General features: G+C 36.5%; 1 protein-coding gene across 1 annotated transcript in view; it reads left to right on the forward strand.

Annotated features, from left to right (window-relative positions):
- Positions 1–19659, forward strand: part of IQCM (IQ motif containing M) — a 244553-nt gene that overhangs the window by 114502 nt on the left and 110392 nt on the right. The window contains exon 5 of the mRNA XM_036764995.1: positions 7686–7703. Coding sequence (XP_036620890.1) covers positions 7686–7703 — 18 coding nt within the window. The remainder of the gene's footprint in view (positions 1–7685; positions 7704–19659) is intronic.

Raw genomic sequence — 19659 nt, forward strand, 5'->3', positions numbered from 1 at the left:
TCTCTATGCTTCTCTGCAAAGTGTGCTCTCAACACAACTCCAGCCCTCCGTCCTTGGCTTCTAACCTTGGCTTTGGGTTCCCATAGATCAGATGGCTATGAATAAGAGCACTTTTTGCTGTTGTATGCTTCTATTTGCAGATCGTTTCTGCTATTACTGACATAGGTATTCTGAGATTAGTAGGGGTTTGCCTTCAAGGCAGTTAGGTGGCGAGGAGGATAGACTGCCTAGCCTAGAGTCAGGAAGATTCCTTTTCCTGAGTTCAAATTTGGCCTCAGACACTTACTGGCTATGTGACCCTGAGCAAGTCATCTAACCCTGTTTGCCCTAGTTTCCTCATCTGTAAATGAGCTGGAGAAGGAAATGGCAAACCACTCCAGTATTTTTGCTAAGAAAACCCCAAATGAGGTCATGAAGAGTGAACAGCAAAAGTGAACAACAGAAGTGTTCAGAAAGAAAGTTTGGCCAGGAAAGGACACATAGAAAATTTATTCTCTATTAACAGCAGAGGCAGTATAATATGGTGGAAAGAAAATGGGTTTTAAAGTCATGAAGAACTCAGTTCAAATCCTGCTTCTGACAGTTAATAGCTGAGTGACTCTGTGCAAATCATTCAGTCTCTTAGAGACTGACACAATTCTGTCTCTTAAATTATAGACCAGTTTTTGAGCTACATTGTTCAAGGGAAGTTTTACATTAGTTCTCCATACTAATGAAATCACAGGAACCTTGACTCCTCTCTACCACCCTCCCTCTAAAAAGAAGTTGTTGATTAATCCAGATGGGCATGAGCCCCTTTTGTATGAAGTTGCTCCAAAGATTTTTTTTTAATTGGAACCAGATTTTTTTAGACTCATGATCGTTTTACAATCCATACACAGATCTGTTCTAATAATTCTCAGCCCCAGAATAATTAACTACCTACAAGAGAACAAGTGTTTATTAAGCACTTACTGTGTACTAGGCCCTGTGCTAAGTACTGGTAGGTACCATGGGAGCTTCGTAATAATAATAGTGATAAGTGCCTTTTACATAACACTTCAAGGTTTTCCAAGCGCTCTATCTGTTTTGGTCTCACTACAGACATTGTCATCCTCATTTTCTAGATAAAGGAACTGAGGCATTAGTGACTTGACCATGATGCTGATAAGTAAATATCTGAAGTAGAATTTAAACTCAGGGCTTCCCAACTTGAAACCCAGCACTCAATTAACTCAGGTTTTGTATCTTCATTCTTTCTCCTTATCTTTGTTATGTACATACTATGGACAAAGTTGTGCCTCCTATAAAGGAAATAGAATTTCTAATTTTAGGGAGCTCCCTGCTCTGAGGTAATGTAAAATTTCATTTCCTCCCCAGGGCAAAAGAAACAACTATTCAGAGGTTTTGCAATCTAAAGGTACCTTTGTAGGAATCCTCTGTGGGTCATTATAGGGAGGTGGAAAGAGCTCTGAACTTAATACCACCAGACCCAGTTTCAAGTCTAGATTCTGACACTTAGGATCTCTCTGACACTTAGTTTCCATGTCTGCAAAAGGGGGATGACATTGCTTGCCAACTTGCACTAACCACCTCGATAGGGTTGTTGTAAGAAAAATGTTTCCTAAATTTTGAATCACTGTAATAACAGAAGCTAATGTGATCAGGATAAAAGGGGTGGGTAGAAGACTCTGGGCTTAGGGATCCCTTGTGAAACCACCGTTTCTTCCAGTAACATTTCTTTGCATATGCTTCCTGTAGGGGTGTTCATTCTCCATGAGTGACATCTTCCCAGCTTTCTTCACACAGAGCCTTATCAGGAAGGGTGACTATTATTTTTATTTTACTTCTATTTCTTTCCTTTGCAGAAAGAAAAGTGGTAGCAACATGATACCCCTATTGGGCCAATGAGTATGGAATAATGCTTCAGAATATGGAGCACAGTCAGTTTCTTGGGGTATTTTGAAATGTCCTTGTACTATCTGAGCCAATACTATCATATGAGACATATGGGAACATTTTCAAGGCAGCAGGCTGGGATTCACACTCCCACTGCACTATAATCTAGCAGTGCTAGAAGTAAAATAACAACAACAGAAACTCTCCATCCAGCTTTATTGTTATGAGTTACATTAGCCATTTAGGAGCCTCAATGGCTGCCTAGGGCACCCGAATGGGAAACTTGATTTAATCTGTGGTAGGGCATAATCCCAAGCCTCCAGTACTTTGTAGAAGATAATAGAAAACTGTGTGGTTGATTTTATAGGGCATATACATGTGTTTGTGCCCTATGAATCAATGTCTCAGTTCTGAGCCACATGGAGAATGGGCCAAGATCTTTTAACCAATAACGACCCTGGAAGGATATGTAGTTTTTATCGGCACAAGGTATTCCTGGTGTGGGAAGTATCTTCAGCAATGAAGATTGTAACCAGATATGGCTTAATCTATTAATACTGGGGAGCTACCAGTTATGACTTATTATATAAGTTCTATGGTATTACCCAGCTATGACATAGTATAGAATTCCTGGTGAATTACCCAAGATATGTAGAGGCAGAGTAACTAGTGCAGGATAGCAGCATTTGTAAGTATCACAGGTAGGATAAGAACCCAAGTTATTTCTGACTATAAGATCAGCATTCTCTCCATTCTATCCTATTGTCTTTATACTCTATGTGTGTGTATATAGACTAGAATTGTGATTTAACTGGTGTGGAGACCTTTTGGTGAGAATATTCCTTGTGTCAATGCTGATAAATACCTATTACATGATTTTTAATCTTAGAGAATTGCTGTACTATTGACAGGTTAAGGACCTGCCTAGGGGGGCACGTAGCCAGCGTGTACCAGGGGCAAGGCATGAACACAGGTCTTTCTCCCTATGAGACCAGCTCACTGCGCACAATATCATCCTACTTTTTCTCCATCAATCCAAACATTGCACATGAAATTAACTTTCAAAAAGCTTGATTCCAAACTGGGTTATCCCATATTAAGAATATTGGATTGGATATTTGTATTACCTTTACTGTAGTAAAACTAGTTTGTTCTGCTTGGCCTCAGAGGACATATAGAGCAGCAAAGGATGGAAGTCACAAAAAAGTAAATTTGGGCTTGATCAGGGGGGCAAATATCCTGATAATTAGGTCTACCCAAAAGGACAATGGATTGCCTCAATGCATTGTTGCTCCTTGGCATCTTAAGCAGAGGCCATGGCGATCACTACTTCTCAAGTATGTCAAAGCAGGGATTCCTCTTGTGCAGGATTTGGATGAGATGGCTGTTAAAATCCTTTCCAACTTTCAAATTCTGTGAGTCCGTTTTTTCTGTTTTATAAACCATAAGCCAATAAAATTAAAAAAGAAGATAACCAATCCTCATAGCAGTGGAATGTTTTTTTTTATTTTGACAAGACTGATGGAATTTAAGAAAAAAATGGAAAAATTTAAGAGGATTATATATAATCTTAGTGTTAAGTCCTTAAGTGCACATAGTGTTTGTACTCTTTTCCAATTGACCCTCATTAATCACACTCCAGAAAACATTTTTGTTGGCTAGATTTCAATAAACCTAAGATAAGATGATCCTTGTGAAGGGCTAAACACAAGGGCCTATAACCTTTCCTTAACCTAGATTTTATTTAGTGCTCAAAATTATTCCTAAAATACAATGTGTAATCCTATGATTGCCTGTCTTGTTAAGAGGTCCATGCACACATATTTCTTAGATCAAAGAGTCAGAAATAACCTGCTTTGACAATATAATTTCTTGCAATATGGTCTTTGAGCTATTTATGTTGTCCATAATAAGTAAACAAAGGAAGGAAAATGGCCTATCAAAAGGAATCTATCAGTGTCCACTCTGATTTACTAACAGGTTCATGTACGCTTAGTCTTTGAAAGTGTCTGTTTAAGCAAAGAAGCTGGCACAAGGCTAGTGATGGCAACTGGAAAGAATCCTGTGGAGGACCAAGGGTATTCATAGATGTTCATGTTTTAATCAGAGAAGGAATTCATAGATGATCCAGTGATGATGATATTGTGGGGGTTAAAATTGTTCAACCTACAATAAAAGAGACAGAGGCAGAGCTTTGAGCCAAGGGTACTTCATTAAAGGGTCCATGGTTCTCTCTAATGAAGTGGACCTCAGATCTTCATCTGAGATGCCACCTTCTTCTGGGACCTTGTTTTAGAGGGTTTGATACCCAAATATGAAAAAGAGGATTGCAAAATATAGAATCTCGTTGATTGATAGACCTTAAGCTTGAGGGCCAAAAATGACATATCAGGGTGGGGGGAGTCACAGATTGGGTGAAACACGGGGCATTTCTACCTATTAGGTGGTCATAAGATGGTCATTTGCTCATGTTGGACAAGAGAGAGAGATCCAGAGGTGCAGAAACAAAGCAGGTGACTTTCCAAAGCATCCTACCCATGCTGGGTTTCAGCATGGAATTTGAGCAAAACAGGATGGAAGTAACTTTGGTTATACAAGTGAGCCTAATAACTTGGTATACAAGTAGTGAACATTATATTAAAATTTGAGGCTTACTATAAGAACCTATCACTGTATGATTGATGTAGAATAAACTGATTTATACTGATTGGAATACAGTAGGACCCCAAATGAATTATTTCTCACAATATGTCATGTTGGAGAGTCTCAGGACTTTGGTAATAGGATAAAGATAACTCCAGATAAAAGCATTACATCATAGATAAGGCATAAGAAAATTGAGAAGAGAAATCCATTATAAGGAGAGCATCTTGGCTACTCCCTCTACCCATTGCCATCATAAAAAAGGGTAGCTTAATAACAACTGTAGAGAGGATCAGACATAGAACCCCAGCATATTGAATATAAGAATACTTTATAACTGTATAGATCATTGTTATCTTATGGAATATACTTCCTCCATTTTTTACAATAAGTATAATTATGTTTCAAATTTATGAGCAAGAAATTTCTAACAACTGGGCCTGTACAACGACAGGGGCAGCCTCAGTGAAATGTGTTGAGTTCCCCAGCAGTGGAAGTATTTAAGCAGTTTTATATTTGGAGAAGAATTTGGATTAGCTGACCCATGAGGTCCCTGAAGATTTTATGATTGTATTATAAGTAATGTCAAATTTTTTGGTGAAGAAAATATTAGCAGAACCACATATAAATCACAAAAAATTAATAAAACCGCATAAATGTATCACATTGGCAAAAATCACCCAGGAGTCAGTATGGAAAAGCAATTTCCGTGGATCATGTGGCACAAATGAATGGGCAAATGTACTTTTCGGAGAAAATTTCCCTCTTATTCCCAACTGCAATCCTAAAAATAAATGCTTACACTGCCTAAAACATAAACCTCTCTTTAAGAAATGGAATTGATTTTAGGGTAAATGAGCAGAACAGCTGTTGGCCTGATATGAAAGCGATATTATAGAAATAATGCTGATAAAAGTGCTGACCTGTAAAGCTATAGGAGTTTCCACCCAAATGAAAAGCATTGCCCCAAATAAGAATGATTAAAGTTCAACAGAGCTATTAAATTCCATCCATACAAGATATCACTATATTGGAAAATGAGGCCACGTTATCTTCTGTTACCCTGAGAATTATGGGAACAACTATCACCTAACCAGCAGCTGGTTTGTTATGTTGATTTCAGCTGTCTTTTCATAGGAAGTGAGCTGGGCCATAATTTTACAATAGTGAAAAAAATAGTCCTGAGGCTTTGGGTTATAGATATCTGTGTAGGTTTTCTAAGTATATTGGTAGACAGAACACAAAGGTCTTAGGTATTTATCATTTTTCAAACTCATCTAAACAATGACAAGGATTATGTTTTTCATCTTTGCAGGATCTTGAATTCCATTTAACAGGAAGAGATAGAGAGAAACATAATTAGACCATCCCCTGATTTAAAGGCCAGGACTGGTATCATCATCTGTTCACTATCTCTGATAGTTGGGTGTTAAATCTGGTCTTAAATATCTCCAGGGATAATGATTTCATAATCTCCATGCCAAGTACTTCAATTACTTTGCTGGAGATAGTTTGTGAAGATGTTTTCCACTTTAAGTCTATTAAATATTCTTGCTATTGTGCCCTTTGTTAGAGTAATTAGCAGAGGTGAGTGTATATATTTTGCATGTGTGTATACATACATATACACATACATAATATATTTATATACAATATAATGATAATGTCTCTCCCTCTGTATGCTCAGTCCATGTGTATATATGTACATATGTATTCAATTTGACAGATATTTATTAAGCGTCTATTATATAGCACCATTGTGTTAGACACTAGAGATGCAAAAAAAAGAAAGAAGAAAAAGAAAGAAAGGAAGGAAGGAAGAAAGAATGAAAGAAAAAGAAACACTCTCTGCCTTCAAAGGTCTTACATTCTGTTGGGGGGAGTGGTATGACGGAAAACAACATGTATACAAATCAGTAAATACAAAATAATGAACAGACGTGTCAAGAGGGAGATAATGTTTAAAAAAAATAGAACAGAAAATGCAGGAGTGGCACTTGAGTTATCTTTTGAAAAAATCTAAAGATTATATATGCATATATTTGTGTGTATGTATGCACACACATGCATTCATGATATATATATTTTATATATGAAATGCATACTCACACATGCATTTATAAATAGACATACATATATAAGTACCTCAATAAATAATTGCCCAATTAAAGCCAGAGCCCTTTATCTTTAAATCTACAGCAAAATAATCCAACTACTTGGCATGGAGATTATATATTAACTGAGTAGAAGAATTCAACCCTTTATAGTGATAGGGAACTGCCAGGTGAGAAAATTCTCTCTACCAATTCAAGTCAACAGCTTATCTGCTTTTTATTATCTTAAGAAAATTACCTAGTGTATTGTCAGGTCAAGTGATTTGCCCAAAGTCTCAGAGCACCACTGCTTTGTAGACCTTCAGTTTCCTAATCAGTCTAATACCTCTTTTCTCCCATACTTTCCTTGGGAGCCTCCCAAAGCCTGAGCTAGCTCTGGCAATGCAAGCATCAACCTCATTATCAATATGTATGCTGTATCAGATGCAAGACTTGAGTGAATCTAAATCTTCTTGGCTTTGAGGGAAACTCTCTATTCACTATGCCATGCTGTCTCTCATATGGACTTATAATATCACACACGTATGTGTGTATAGATGCGTATGTGATATATACTTACAATATGGTCTTACAATTTCCTATATGTATATGTACACCTATGTTATATTATAAATCCGTATGTATTCATCTGTGTGATTAGTATCTTCAAGTTATATAGCTTGAGAGTAAGGGAGGCAGAGGAGGAGAGAAATAGAGTGGCAGAGAGAGAGAAAGGAAAGGAGAGAGAGGGAGGGAGGTAGAGGAGTAGAGATATAAAGGACAGAGAGAGACAAAGACAGAGGGGAGGAGAGAGAGGGGGAGAGATGCAGAGAGGGAAATAGAGGGAGAGACGCAGAGAGGGAAAGACGGTGGGGTGGGGGGGAGAGAAAGAGAGAAAGAGAGAGAGAGAGAGAGAGAGAGAGAGAGAGAGAGAGAGAGAGAGAGAGAGAGAGAGAGAAACAAGTATATGAAAGAACAGATTCATCCCATTTTTAAAAACTGCCTGAAATATTGATTTAAACAAAATATAAGAACTCTGGAGAAAAACCTATTACTTCCAACTGCCAATAGGGGATGGGAAAAGCAAAGGTAAATGAAATCCTTGAGCACAATTTGATTCTGATTCAGCAACTTCTTGATTATTCAGAAGAGGCCCACCCATGTTTAGGTTCTCTCTATCCCTTTCTTTTCTACTCTCCCTTCTGCTGTGGTTGGATTTGGGGGTATCTCACTATGACAACAGAGTATAGGGGAAAAATAAAATTCAAATCAGGTAATTTTATTATCCTAAGAAGCTCTAGTAGAGTGGTGGTGAGGAGAAAGAAGTTGAAATATTTACCTAAAATGAGATTTGAAGATTTCCTGTGGATTTCATTTTTTTCCATGCCATCCCTTTATAGTGATAGAATGAATAATTTTAAGTTGCTAAATGTATAGTCCTGATATTTTTGTGTTTACTTTTTTGTTTTTCAGTCCATTCATCCTCCTTTTTTCAAAGGTGTTCCCCATGAACACCTTACTACCATGGATGTCCAGAAAGAAATCATTTATCATTTAATACAAAGAACCCCTTCTGTTCACTTAAATACTTACTTGTCCAATGTGACATTACACTCTCCATCAAATTTTTCATCAATTCCAAACAGTAGAGAAACTCTTAATTTTTTTTCTTTATTCTTCTTCTGAAAGTTTGCCCAGTTTATCTGTGAATCTGATGATTATCTCTAGTTCTGTTGTAAATTCAATTTGTTGAATGTTTTCCTGTTTTCTCAGGATAATAGAGTATTTTAATCTCATATTTGTAAACACTTTTAGCTAATGTCTTCCCTCAATTTGACATAAATCATTAAAGAGGATCTATTATCTCAGTGCCAGGTAAATCATATTTTTTTCGATACTAGAATGTTGCATGGAGCCATTTTAAACCCTGATTAAAAAAGAGATGCGATGTCCACTCATTTTCTTTATCTTCTAAGCTTTTTATCTGATCAAAGCAATTTAGTTCAACATAGTGGAACCCATGCATGTTTATAAATTATGCAAGTTTGTCTTCATCCAAGCAATTAATCTTCTTCTTATGGAAAGTAACCCAGGTGGGAGAAAGTGATTTGCCAAGCTGTCTTAACATTTCCAAAAAACAGCATGCACAAAACATTGTGAGTTTCATGTCTACCTTGCTTCAAATGTCAAAAATATGCTTTTACTCAACCACCTCTTCTCTCAGGATTTAACTGTTAGAACACTTGGTGGAAAAATATCTAGAGCACACCTGTTCACTCAGTTATCAAAATTAGTAACTTATTGAGTGGGAAAACACTTGGGTAGGTCAAGTGGGAATGATGGTCAATGGAGAAATATAGAAGCAGTTATCAGATATTTGCCTCTAGCCTCAAGGGCTTGCTAGGTATAAAAGTAAAGACAGGACAAATAAAAGACAAATGTATACTCAGTACCTTAAAAATAGATTTTTATTGACGTCTTTTGTTTTTACATTTCCCTCTATATCTCTCCTTCTGCCCTCTCTTAGAGAATGACTTATTTATTTATTTTGTTTTATTTTTAAAGACAGTGTCTCTTTCCTGCCCCTTACCTTGATTATGTACTGCAAACATCCTAGTCTAAAAACAGCGTAGAGAATTATGATATGGGCATATCTTTTGTGATAACCTTGTACAATTTCATAAATGTGACCCTTCTACTAATATTAGCAACAGCTCATTGTTCATTGGCCGAATGTCCCCAAGATAGACATACTAATTCACACAATCAATGGACTTCATGCCATGATTTGGAAAACATTTGTTTTTCATCCACTTGGTTTTTTTGGTGTAATTGTTTAGTTTAATGAATTAAATAATTAATGTAGGTTTTATGGAAGAGTCTTCAATGACTTGATGAAATTAGTTAATATTGTTGGAAAATACATGTATATGGAGAGCATTATCAATAAGGATATCAAACATTCTTCTTTAGGCTTCCCACAGGATGACCAGGGTGAACAGGTTAAGTGAAAATATTTCTCCTGATTTTATGATTTACTCTATATTGGTACTCAATGGGTTGATCATTGTACAAAGTTATTTCTGAAATCTTGTTTGCATGTTACATGAATAGAATGATTTCTTTTAAATTATTGATTATTTTCTTTTTATATCACCTCTTGCTGAATATTTGAGGTCTTTATTTGTGATGCGTACATTATATTACATACAAGTGATATGGAAAATCTTGAATATATAGATAAGATGAATATACAGATAATATATGTAATATATCACACATGTAGAGACATAGGACACATGAAGATTATATATTGGAGATAATATATAATATATGGTGCGGTCATTGATCTTACTTTTTAAAGAGGAGCAAAATGACCTTACTATGTTAGAGTCAAGTTACAATGCATCCAACTGCTGCTGATCAGACCAATATGAGCTCAGAATGCTCTACCATAGATCGTGCATAAATAGTCCATGTGAACATTTGGGGTAGATTCTCTAAATTTGCACATCTCACATTTCTTTTGAGTTACTTCTATTCTGCTTTACTCATAGAGCACAGCACCTTCTCTGATAAGGGCATGCCACGCTGAGTGGTCCTATGCCAGTATCTCCCATATCACACAATCTTAAGAGAGACCTTGAGAGTGTCCTTGTATCGCTTCTGACCACCATGTGAGCACTTGCCCTGTGTGAGTTCTCCATAAAATAGTCTTTTCGGCAAGTGTAGATTTGGTATTTGAGCAACACAGCCAGCCCATCAGAGTTGCGCTCTCCGAAGTAGAGTTTGAATATTTGGCAGTTTAGTTCAAGGAAGGACCTCAGTATTTAGTATCTTATCCTGCCAGGTGATCTTCAGAATCTTCCTAAGACAATTCAAATGGAAGTGATTCAGTTTCCTGGCATGGTGCTGGTAGACTATTCAGGTTTCACATGCATATAACAATGAGGTCATCACCACAGCTCTGTAGAACTTCAGTTTGGTAATCAGTCTAATATCTCTTCTCTCCCTTACTTTCTTTGGGAGCCTCCCAAACACTCAGCTAGCTCTGGCAATGCAAGTGTCAACCTCACTATCAATATGTACATCCCTAGAAAGTATACGGCTAAGGTAAGTGAACTTACCCATAGCATTCAAAACTCCATTTACTGTAACCTAAGGTTCCACATATGGATGGTATGGGGCTGGCTGATGGAGCACCGGCATTTTCCTGGTGGTGTTAGGCTGAAATTAGCATAAGCAGCCAAGAACAGATCCATACTTTATTGCACCTCAGCTTCAGAGGCTACATTGAATGTACAATCATCTGCAAACCCAAAATCACGCACTAACACTCTCTCCATTTTGGTCTTGGCTTGTAGCCTCTTCAAGTTGAAGAATCTACCATCAGTGTAGTAGCTGACCTTGATGTAGTGTGCATCCTCATTGAAGGTGTTTGACGACATAGCTGAAAACGTCATGCTACAAAGCATGGGAGCAAGCATAAAGCCTTGTTTCAGTCCGTTCGTGGCTGGGAAAGCATGAGAGCATCGTCCATTACCCAGAACCCAAGCAAGCTGTCATGAAATTGACATACAATACTGGTGAATTCCAGGCAACAAAATTTTGACATAATTTTCCACAAACCCTCACTGAGAGTGTCAAAGGCCTTGACATGATATGCACACACGATATGTATATACATATACACAAATGTAAATGGTGAAATGGATATATACACATATGTATACATGTATATGCATGTGTGTACATTTGTGTAAATATATATGTATGTGTATATATGTGCATACACACACATACATATCCATTTAGTCTTACCTAGAGAGTCACCCTTTGTAACAATGAATAACAAAGAGGAAAAAAAGCAGTTCAACAAAACTAACCAACATATGAAGTGTACTATATTCAGAATCTTCTACCTCTGCAAGCAAGGAAAGAGGGTACTTTTTTTCCATCTCTTCAAGATACCTGATCATTATAACTACACAATGATCTGTTCCGTTTTTCCCATTATATTTCTGCAGTTCTGAATATTGTATTCCTGGTTCACCTTATTTCACTTTCCATTGATCAGTTCATATAAATCTTCTTGTACTTCTCTGATTTCTTCATATTCATCATTTCTTACAGTACAGTAATTTTACATTCATATACTACAGTTTATTTAATGATTTCTTAGCTCTTAAATGTCTATTTTGTTTCTAATTCTCTTACCAGAGCTCTATGGGACCCGTATGTTTTTCTTTGGCCTCCTTAGGGTATACGCCAAGCAGTAAGATCTTTGGGTCAAAAGGCAAGGACACTTGCATCACTTTTGTAATACAATTTAAAAATGCTCTTCAAAATGGCTGGGTCAACTCATAGTTTGACCAGCAATGCATTTATTTGCCTGTCTTTCCACAGACCCTCCAACACTAACTATTCCCATTTTATGTAAACTTTGCCAATTTTTTTGATATAAATAGAACATCAGAGGTTCATAAAACCCCAGGAAATATATGAAATCTCTGCATTTTGGTTTATGTTTCTTTTATTATTAGTGATTTAGAATAAACTTTCATATGAGATATACATGTGTATGTATACGTAGGCATATCTTTATAATATTTATATAATATACACATTACATATGTACATAAAACACACTATAGGGCACATATAATATATATGGTATACATAATTATGTGTATATAACATGGAGTCAGATAAAGTTCAAATCTGGTCTGAGATACTAGCTGGGCATGTCAATTAGATCTTGTTTGCCTCAGTTTCCCCTCCTATAAAATGGGAATAATAATAGTTCCTGCCTTCCAGCGTTGTACTGAAGAACAAATAGGATAAAAAATTGTAAAAGGCTTAGCACAGTGCCTGGCATATAATAAGTGCAATGTAAGTGCTTTTGTTGTTGGACTTGCCCTGTTATTTCATTGTTATACAGAGTTTCCAGTATGGAATTTCCTCTATCAATAAAAATTGTCACCTTCTTTACAATTTAAAATTTTAATTTAAAATTTAATTAATTTTAATTAATTAATTAAAAAATTAATTAATTTAAATTTACAATTTAAAATCTCAGAGTACTGAGAGATAAAGTGTCTTTTTGTCCATAATCACATAGTATGTGTCAGAAGCAGGGCTTGAACCCTAATCTTCTTGAATTTGAGGCCAGTTCTTTGTTCACTATGCCATACTGTCTCTTACCAAATAGTTGTTAATAGTTTGCAATTCTTCTTTAATGAATTGTTTGTTTATATCTTTTGATCACTTACTCACTGAAAAATGTGTTTTGGTCTTATATATTTCTATTAGTTAAATGTTTTTGCAACTAATATACATCTATAAATATATATATATATATATGTGCAACTAATAGATATCTATAAATATATACATATGTATTATAGATAGGTGATAGAAGAATAGACAGATAGATCATATAGCTTATCAGAGATATTTGATGCCAAGATTTTTCCCCAGTGAACAGCTTCCATTTTTATCCTAGGTCATTGACTTGATAAATGCAAAATTTTTTTTTCAATTTCAAGTACTCTAATTGTTTATTTTACCTTTTGTGATTATGTCCATCTTGTTTTGTTAAGGATTCTTCTCATAGTTAATGAAAGAAAGAAAACTCTACTCCATATACAACAAAATATGTCTAGCAGTTCTTTTGTGATAGCAAAAAAAAATGAAAGAAGGAAAGAAAAATTGAAGCAAAGGAGCGCCTGTTGTTTAGGGAATGGTTAAACAAAGTGTGATACATAAATGTAGTAAAATATTGCTGTGCTGTAAGAAATTATGAACATTATGAATACAGAGAATTATGGAAAGCCTTATTGGAATCTGATGTAAAGCAAAATAAGCAGAGCCAGGAAAAGAATATACAAAATAACTACAATGTAAAAGGAAGGAGCAACCACCACCAAATAATGGAGAGTCACTACTGGTAAATTATAAAGACCATACTTATCCCCAAAGAAGAGAGGTGAGGATACAACTCCCTTGATCCTTGACAGGGATTAGGATTCAAGTGTGTGGAACACTGTATATAACATCAGATATTTTGTTGTGTTAATCAGGTTTGCTGATATTTTTTCCTCTTCTTTTTGATTTTCAATATTATTTGTTCTAAGGGATGGCTCTGTGGTTGAGGCAGGGAGGTATACAAGAGGAAATTTCAGTCATGCAAAAACAAAAGATACCAACAAAAACTTATTTTCATAAAGAATTCTCCTCCTGGATATAATTGTGAAAAGTTCCGGTTCTGGTTTTTTCTAAAATTTTTATGATGTGAACTTCAATATTTGTGCTCAGTATCCATTTTGAGTTTATTTTGGTGTAATGTATAAAATGTTACTATAAACCTAATTTTTACTGGACAAATTTCCAGTTTTACTGGTAGTTTTTTTGAAAATAAGGAGCTCTTCCCTAGGTAACTATGTGTTCCAGTTTATGAAACAGTGTTCAATTATTCAATTGTTTCTGATTTTTCTTTAGGCGTCTATTTCACTATCCTTCCCCCCCTTTCTAGTCAGTATCAGATCGTTTGCATTATTACTGCTTCAAAGGATAATTTGAGGTCCGCAACTGCTATTTTCTTTCATTCGTATCTTTTTTCACTATTTCTCTTGAGATTCTAGATCCTCCAGATAAATTCTGTTATTATTTTGCCCAGCTTTATTAAGTATCCAGTAGTCTGATGTATTGCACTAAATATGTAAATTAATTAGGTAGCATTGTCATATGATTACATTGATCATTGAATTCATAGATCATTCACATAACAATTTATAAATATGTAAAAGTAGGCATATGGGTTACTATTTGCTAATGTCTTTTCAGTTGACTGTTTTTGGGGAAATTATTAAATCACAATGAAAAAGGAGATAATATTCTAGAAGTAAATGAGACTATTACTATTTTTCTCAAGTATAAACTTGAGTGAAAATAAGTAATTATTTTGTATTCACTTTAGAGAGTCTGTCATGGGTAAATATGTTAGTAAGGGTTAATTTTCTACTCTGAGCATTTCCAGTTTACCTCATCTTCTGAAAGATAAACTCATCTAAAGAGTTCAGAATGAAGGAGCATAGAAATATAGCTTTAAAAAAAATGTACTTCACTTTAAAAGCCAAGTCAAGTACATAGAACCGACTCTATTATAACTAGTGGTTGATGATCCTAATTCATAAAGGGAGATAGGGATACGATGGATAAATGAAAGTTACAAATGATCCCAAATCTCATTTTTACCACTAGTTTCAACCTCTTCTACAAACCATCCCCCCCTCAAACAATTATCAATATTATTAATAAGTACACCAAAAGTTGTCTTGATTCCTTCTTAATCCTTGAGGTACAGGTAAACAGACCAAAAGCTGGCAACATGAAGGAAAAGATACAGATGAATTAGAATTAGGAACCATAAAGGAGAAAGCAAAACTATTCTACTACCACCTTCTCTATTAGGGAAAATAACCTGCTAATCAGAAAAAATAAAGCAATAGAATTAAGGGGGAATTGAAACTGTGTATTTGAGCTGTAGGTTCCCAAAGTGGGTGATATTGCCCCCTGGAGGGTGCTGGAACAATTCAGGGGGAATGGTAGTAGCCTCAGGTGCAATTGGGGGGTGTTGAATAAAAATGTGGGGATGATGGAAGCATAAAGGAAGAAGAGAAGATAAAATTTGGAAAAGTTTGTACATGTTTCATTTGTTGTGTAACACAGTTAAAGTTGCAGTGATTACATTATTTCCAAATAAACACATGACACGCAAGTTATAACTCATCAGTGGTCAAGTCCACAGAGAGGTCTTAAAAAGTAAGTGTTGGCATACAACGGCAGGAATGTAATGATTTCTCTACAATACAATACTATATGGTTGTATGACTCATGCAGGAAAAAACCCCACAAATTTACAATAAATTATTACATTTAAAATGTCATTTAAAAATATTTTATATTGTTTTGAAGTGACTCAAATATTAAAAAAACAGTTAAAGTGTTAAATAAAGTAAACTTCCAAGGGAGCACTGAGTAATTTTTTTTTTTGAAAACAGGGTGGTAGGCCAAATAAGTTTGGGAGCCTCTGATTTAAGCTGCACATGGTGGTGCACATTTGTAATTTCAGCTCCCAAGGAGGCAGAGGCTTGGGAATTTCTTCAGCTTGGGAGTTCTGAGCTGCAGTGGACTATGTCAATTGGTTGTACACACTAAGTCCTGCATCAAAATGGTGTGCCCCTGAGAGTGGGGACCGCCAGGCTGTCTAAGGAGAGGAGAACTAGCCCAGGTAAAAAATGGATGAAAGCTCCCAGCAAAGCCTCTGTGTTGATCAATCAGGATTGGCTCTTGTACTTCCAGACTGGGTGAGACAGGGAAAAAGGAGGAAAAGGAAGAGGAGGACAAAGAGGAGGAGGAAGAAGAGGAAGAATAGGAGAAGAAGGTGGATTAAAGATTTGTAAGACAGGACTTTCTACTCTAATTTAAGACCAACATGATTTCAAATTCCTTTCCGTTGACTTTGAGACAGAAGATGGTGTTTGATTTTGTCTTAGATCCTTTATGACCTCAAGCTTCTCTCTGGGACAAAGTCCCATATATTGATGGCATATAGCTGCAAGTCATGATTAGCACAATCACCAAAGCATTCATGTTCATGGTGATCCAAATGGAGAGATGCATGATGGATGTGACCTTGCTGCAACACATTACAAAGAAGGAATTGTTCAGGAGAAATGGTGGATAGGGTGTCATCATAGCAATGTATGAGTAGGGGAAAACCTGAGCTTGTCCTACATTCACAGTGATGAATAATCAGCTGACCATCGTATCACAGGATCATGGATTTAGAGCTGGGTGGGATTCACTCTTCTCCTTTTACAGATGAGAAAACTGAGACACAGAGAACTATAAGATTTCAGCCACATATGACTGGTAAATTGAAAAAGGCAGGGTTTGAATCCAAGTCTTTCTGACTCTGAGTCAGTACCTTTCCTCATTCACTATGTTGTAGCTGCCCTAATGCTCCACTGGCAACAATTAAGCAATGAGAGATCCTGAGGTAGGCCCCCAGCACGTTGAGTGGGTCCCTTGTGGGGATGTTTTCATGGACAAGTGTCATATAGGACAAATGGGAATAGAAGGGGTTGAAACAGTACCTACAGCTCCATGAAAAAATCTACTTCTAAAGCACGGTGCCTTTCACATAGAGGACACTTAATTGTAAATTCAATTGAATTTACATTTGAATGAATTTCAAAACTGAGACTCAGAGAAATTAAACAATTTGCCCAGGTCCATGTAGCTAGAATATGTTAGAAGAGGGATTTCAGTACTCTGGATCCTAGAGTCTGAAGGAACCTTAGAGACCGTCTTGTCTAAACCTAATTTTAATTTCTTCTTATTTGTAATCTAGCTAGTCTGCTTCTTTTTTATTAATTAATTTATTTTAGGTTTCAACATTCACTTCCACAAGATTTTGATTTCCAAATTTTCTCCCCATCTCTCCCCTCCCCCCACCACAAGATGAAGTTACCCTTTCCCCCAATCTGCCCTCCCTTCTCTCACCGCTATACTATTATCCCCTTCCCTTCTGTTTTCCTATGGGGAAAGACAGGTTTCTATACCCCATTGCCTGTGTATCTTTTTTTCCAAGTTGCATGTAAAACAATTTTTAACATTCATTTTTAAAACTTTGAGTTCCACATTCTCTTTCTTCCTCCCTCCCCACCCACCTTCATTGAGAAGGTGAGCAATTCAAAATAGGTTATACATGTGTAGTCAGGTAAAACACTTCCATAATAGTCATGTTGTGTAAGATTAACTATATTTCCCTCCATCCTATCCCACCCCCCTCATTTATTCTGTTCTCTTCTTTGACCCTATCCCTCCTCAAAAGTGTTTACTTCTGATTACCCCCTCCTCACATTTGCCCTCCCTGTTTTCATCCCCACTTCTTATCCCCTTCCCCCCTACTTTCCTGTAGGGTAAGATAGATTGGGTAAGATAGATGTCTTCCCCTGTAGGGTAAAATACCCAATTGAGAGTGTATGTTATTCCCTCCTTAAGCCAAATTCAATGAGAGTAAGGGTCACTCATTCCCTCAGTTCTCCTCTTCCCCTCCATTGGAAAAGCTTTTTCTAGTTTCTTTTATGTGAGATAATTTGCCCTATTCTACTTCTCCCTTTCTCCTTCTCCCAGGACATTTCTCTCTCATCCCTTAATTTTAATTTTTAGATATCATCCTTTCATATTCGACTCACCCTGTGCCCTGTGTGTGTGTGTGTGTGTATGAGTGTATGTTTGTGTGTGTGTGCGTGTGTGTGTGTGTGTGTATATAATATATATGTGTGTATGCACATATACATACACACACACATATTCCCTCCAACTACCCTAATACTAAGAAAGGTCTCATGAGTTACAAATATCATCTTAACATGTAGAAATGTAAACAGTTCAACTTTCATAAGTCCCTTGTGATTTTTCTTTCCTGTTTATCTTTTCATGCTTCTCTTGATTCTTATATTTGAAAGTCAAATTTTCTATTCAGCTCTGGTCCTTTCATCAAGAATGCTTGAAAGTCCTCTATTTCATTGAATGGCCATTTTTCCCCCTGAAGTATTTACTCAGTTTTGCTGGTTAGGTGATTCTTGGTTTTAATCTTAGTTCTTTTGACTTCTGGAATATCATATTCTAAGCCCTCTGATCCCTTGATGTAAAAGCTGTTAAACCTTGTGTAATCCTGATTTTGTTTCCACGGTACTTGAATTATTTCTTTCTGGCTGCTTGCAATATTTTCTCCTTGATCTGGGAACTCTGAAATTTGGCTGCAGTATTCCTAGGAATTTTCTTTTGGGGATTTCTTTCAGGAGGTGATTAGTAGATTCTTTCCATATCTATTTTACCCTTTGGTTCTAGAATATCAGGGCCGTTTTCCTTAATAATTTCTTGAAACCTGATATCTAGTCTCTTTTTTTGATCATGGCTTTCAAGTAGTCCACTAATTTTTAAATTATTTCTCCTGGATATATTTTCTAGGTTAGTTGTTTTTCTAATGAGATATTTCACATTGTCTTCTATTTTTTTGGTTTTGTTTTATAATTTCTTGATTTCTCACAAAGTCATTAGCTTCCATTTGCTCCATTCTAAATTTTAAGGAAACATTATCTTCAGTGAGCTTTTGATCTCCTTTTCCATTTGGCCAATTCTGCTTTTAAAGGCATTCTTCTCCTCATTGGCTTTTTGAACCTCTTTTGCCATTTGAGTTACTCTATTTTTTAAGATGTTATTTTCTTCAGCATTTTTGGGTCTACTTTAGCAAGCTGTTGACTCGTTCTTCATGATTTTCTGGTGTCACTCTAATTTTTCTTCCCAATTTTCCCTCTACTTCTCTTACTTGATTTTCAAACTCCTTTTTGAGCTCTCACATGGCCTGAGAGCAATTCATATTTTTCTTGGAGGCTTTGGATGCAGGAGCTTTGACTTTGTTGTCTTCGTCTGGTTGTATGTTTTGATCTTCCTTGTAACCAAAGTAAGATTATACAGTCTGATTTTTTCCCCACTGTTTGCTCATTTTCCCAGTCAATTACTTGACCTTTTAGCTCTTTATTAAGATAGGTCTCTGCTTCCAGTGTGGAGGGTGTACTGTCCCAAGCTTCAGAAGTTTTGTGCAGCTGTTTTCAGAGATATTTCTAGGGACCTGTACGTTTTTAGTTCTTCCAAGGTTGTATGACCAAAGGAGAGGTATTTACTGCTTTCCTGGCCTGTGCTCTGGTCTTTGAGTGACCACAAGCACTCTTTTCCTGCCCTGGAACTGTGAGGAGGACTCCTTCTGTACTACCAGCACAAGTTCTGCCATGCCAACACTCCTCTTCTCCCTGGGATTGCCACCAAGGACTGTAACCCAGATCCAAGCAGGGCAAAGCAAGAGAATCCCGAATCAGCATCAGCCAAGAGATCTCAGCGATCCCCCTCTGATCAGCTGCTCGATCCCCCCACCATCTATGGGCCAAGAGCTCTGGAAGCATCTGCTACTGCTGTG

This window comes from Trichosurus vulpecula, chromosome 6 (assembly GCF_011100635.1).
Source record: "Trichosurus vulpecula isolate mTriVul1 chromosome 6, mTriVul1.pri, whole genome shotgun sequence".
Lineage (NCBI taxonomy): Eukaryota > Metazoa > Chordata > Mammalia > Diprotodontia > Phalangeridae > Trichosurus > Trichosurus vulpecula.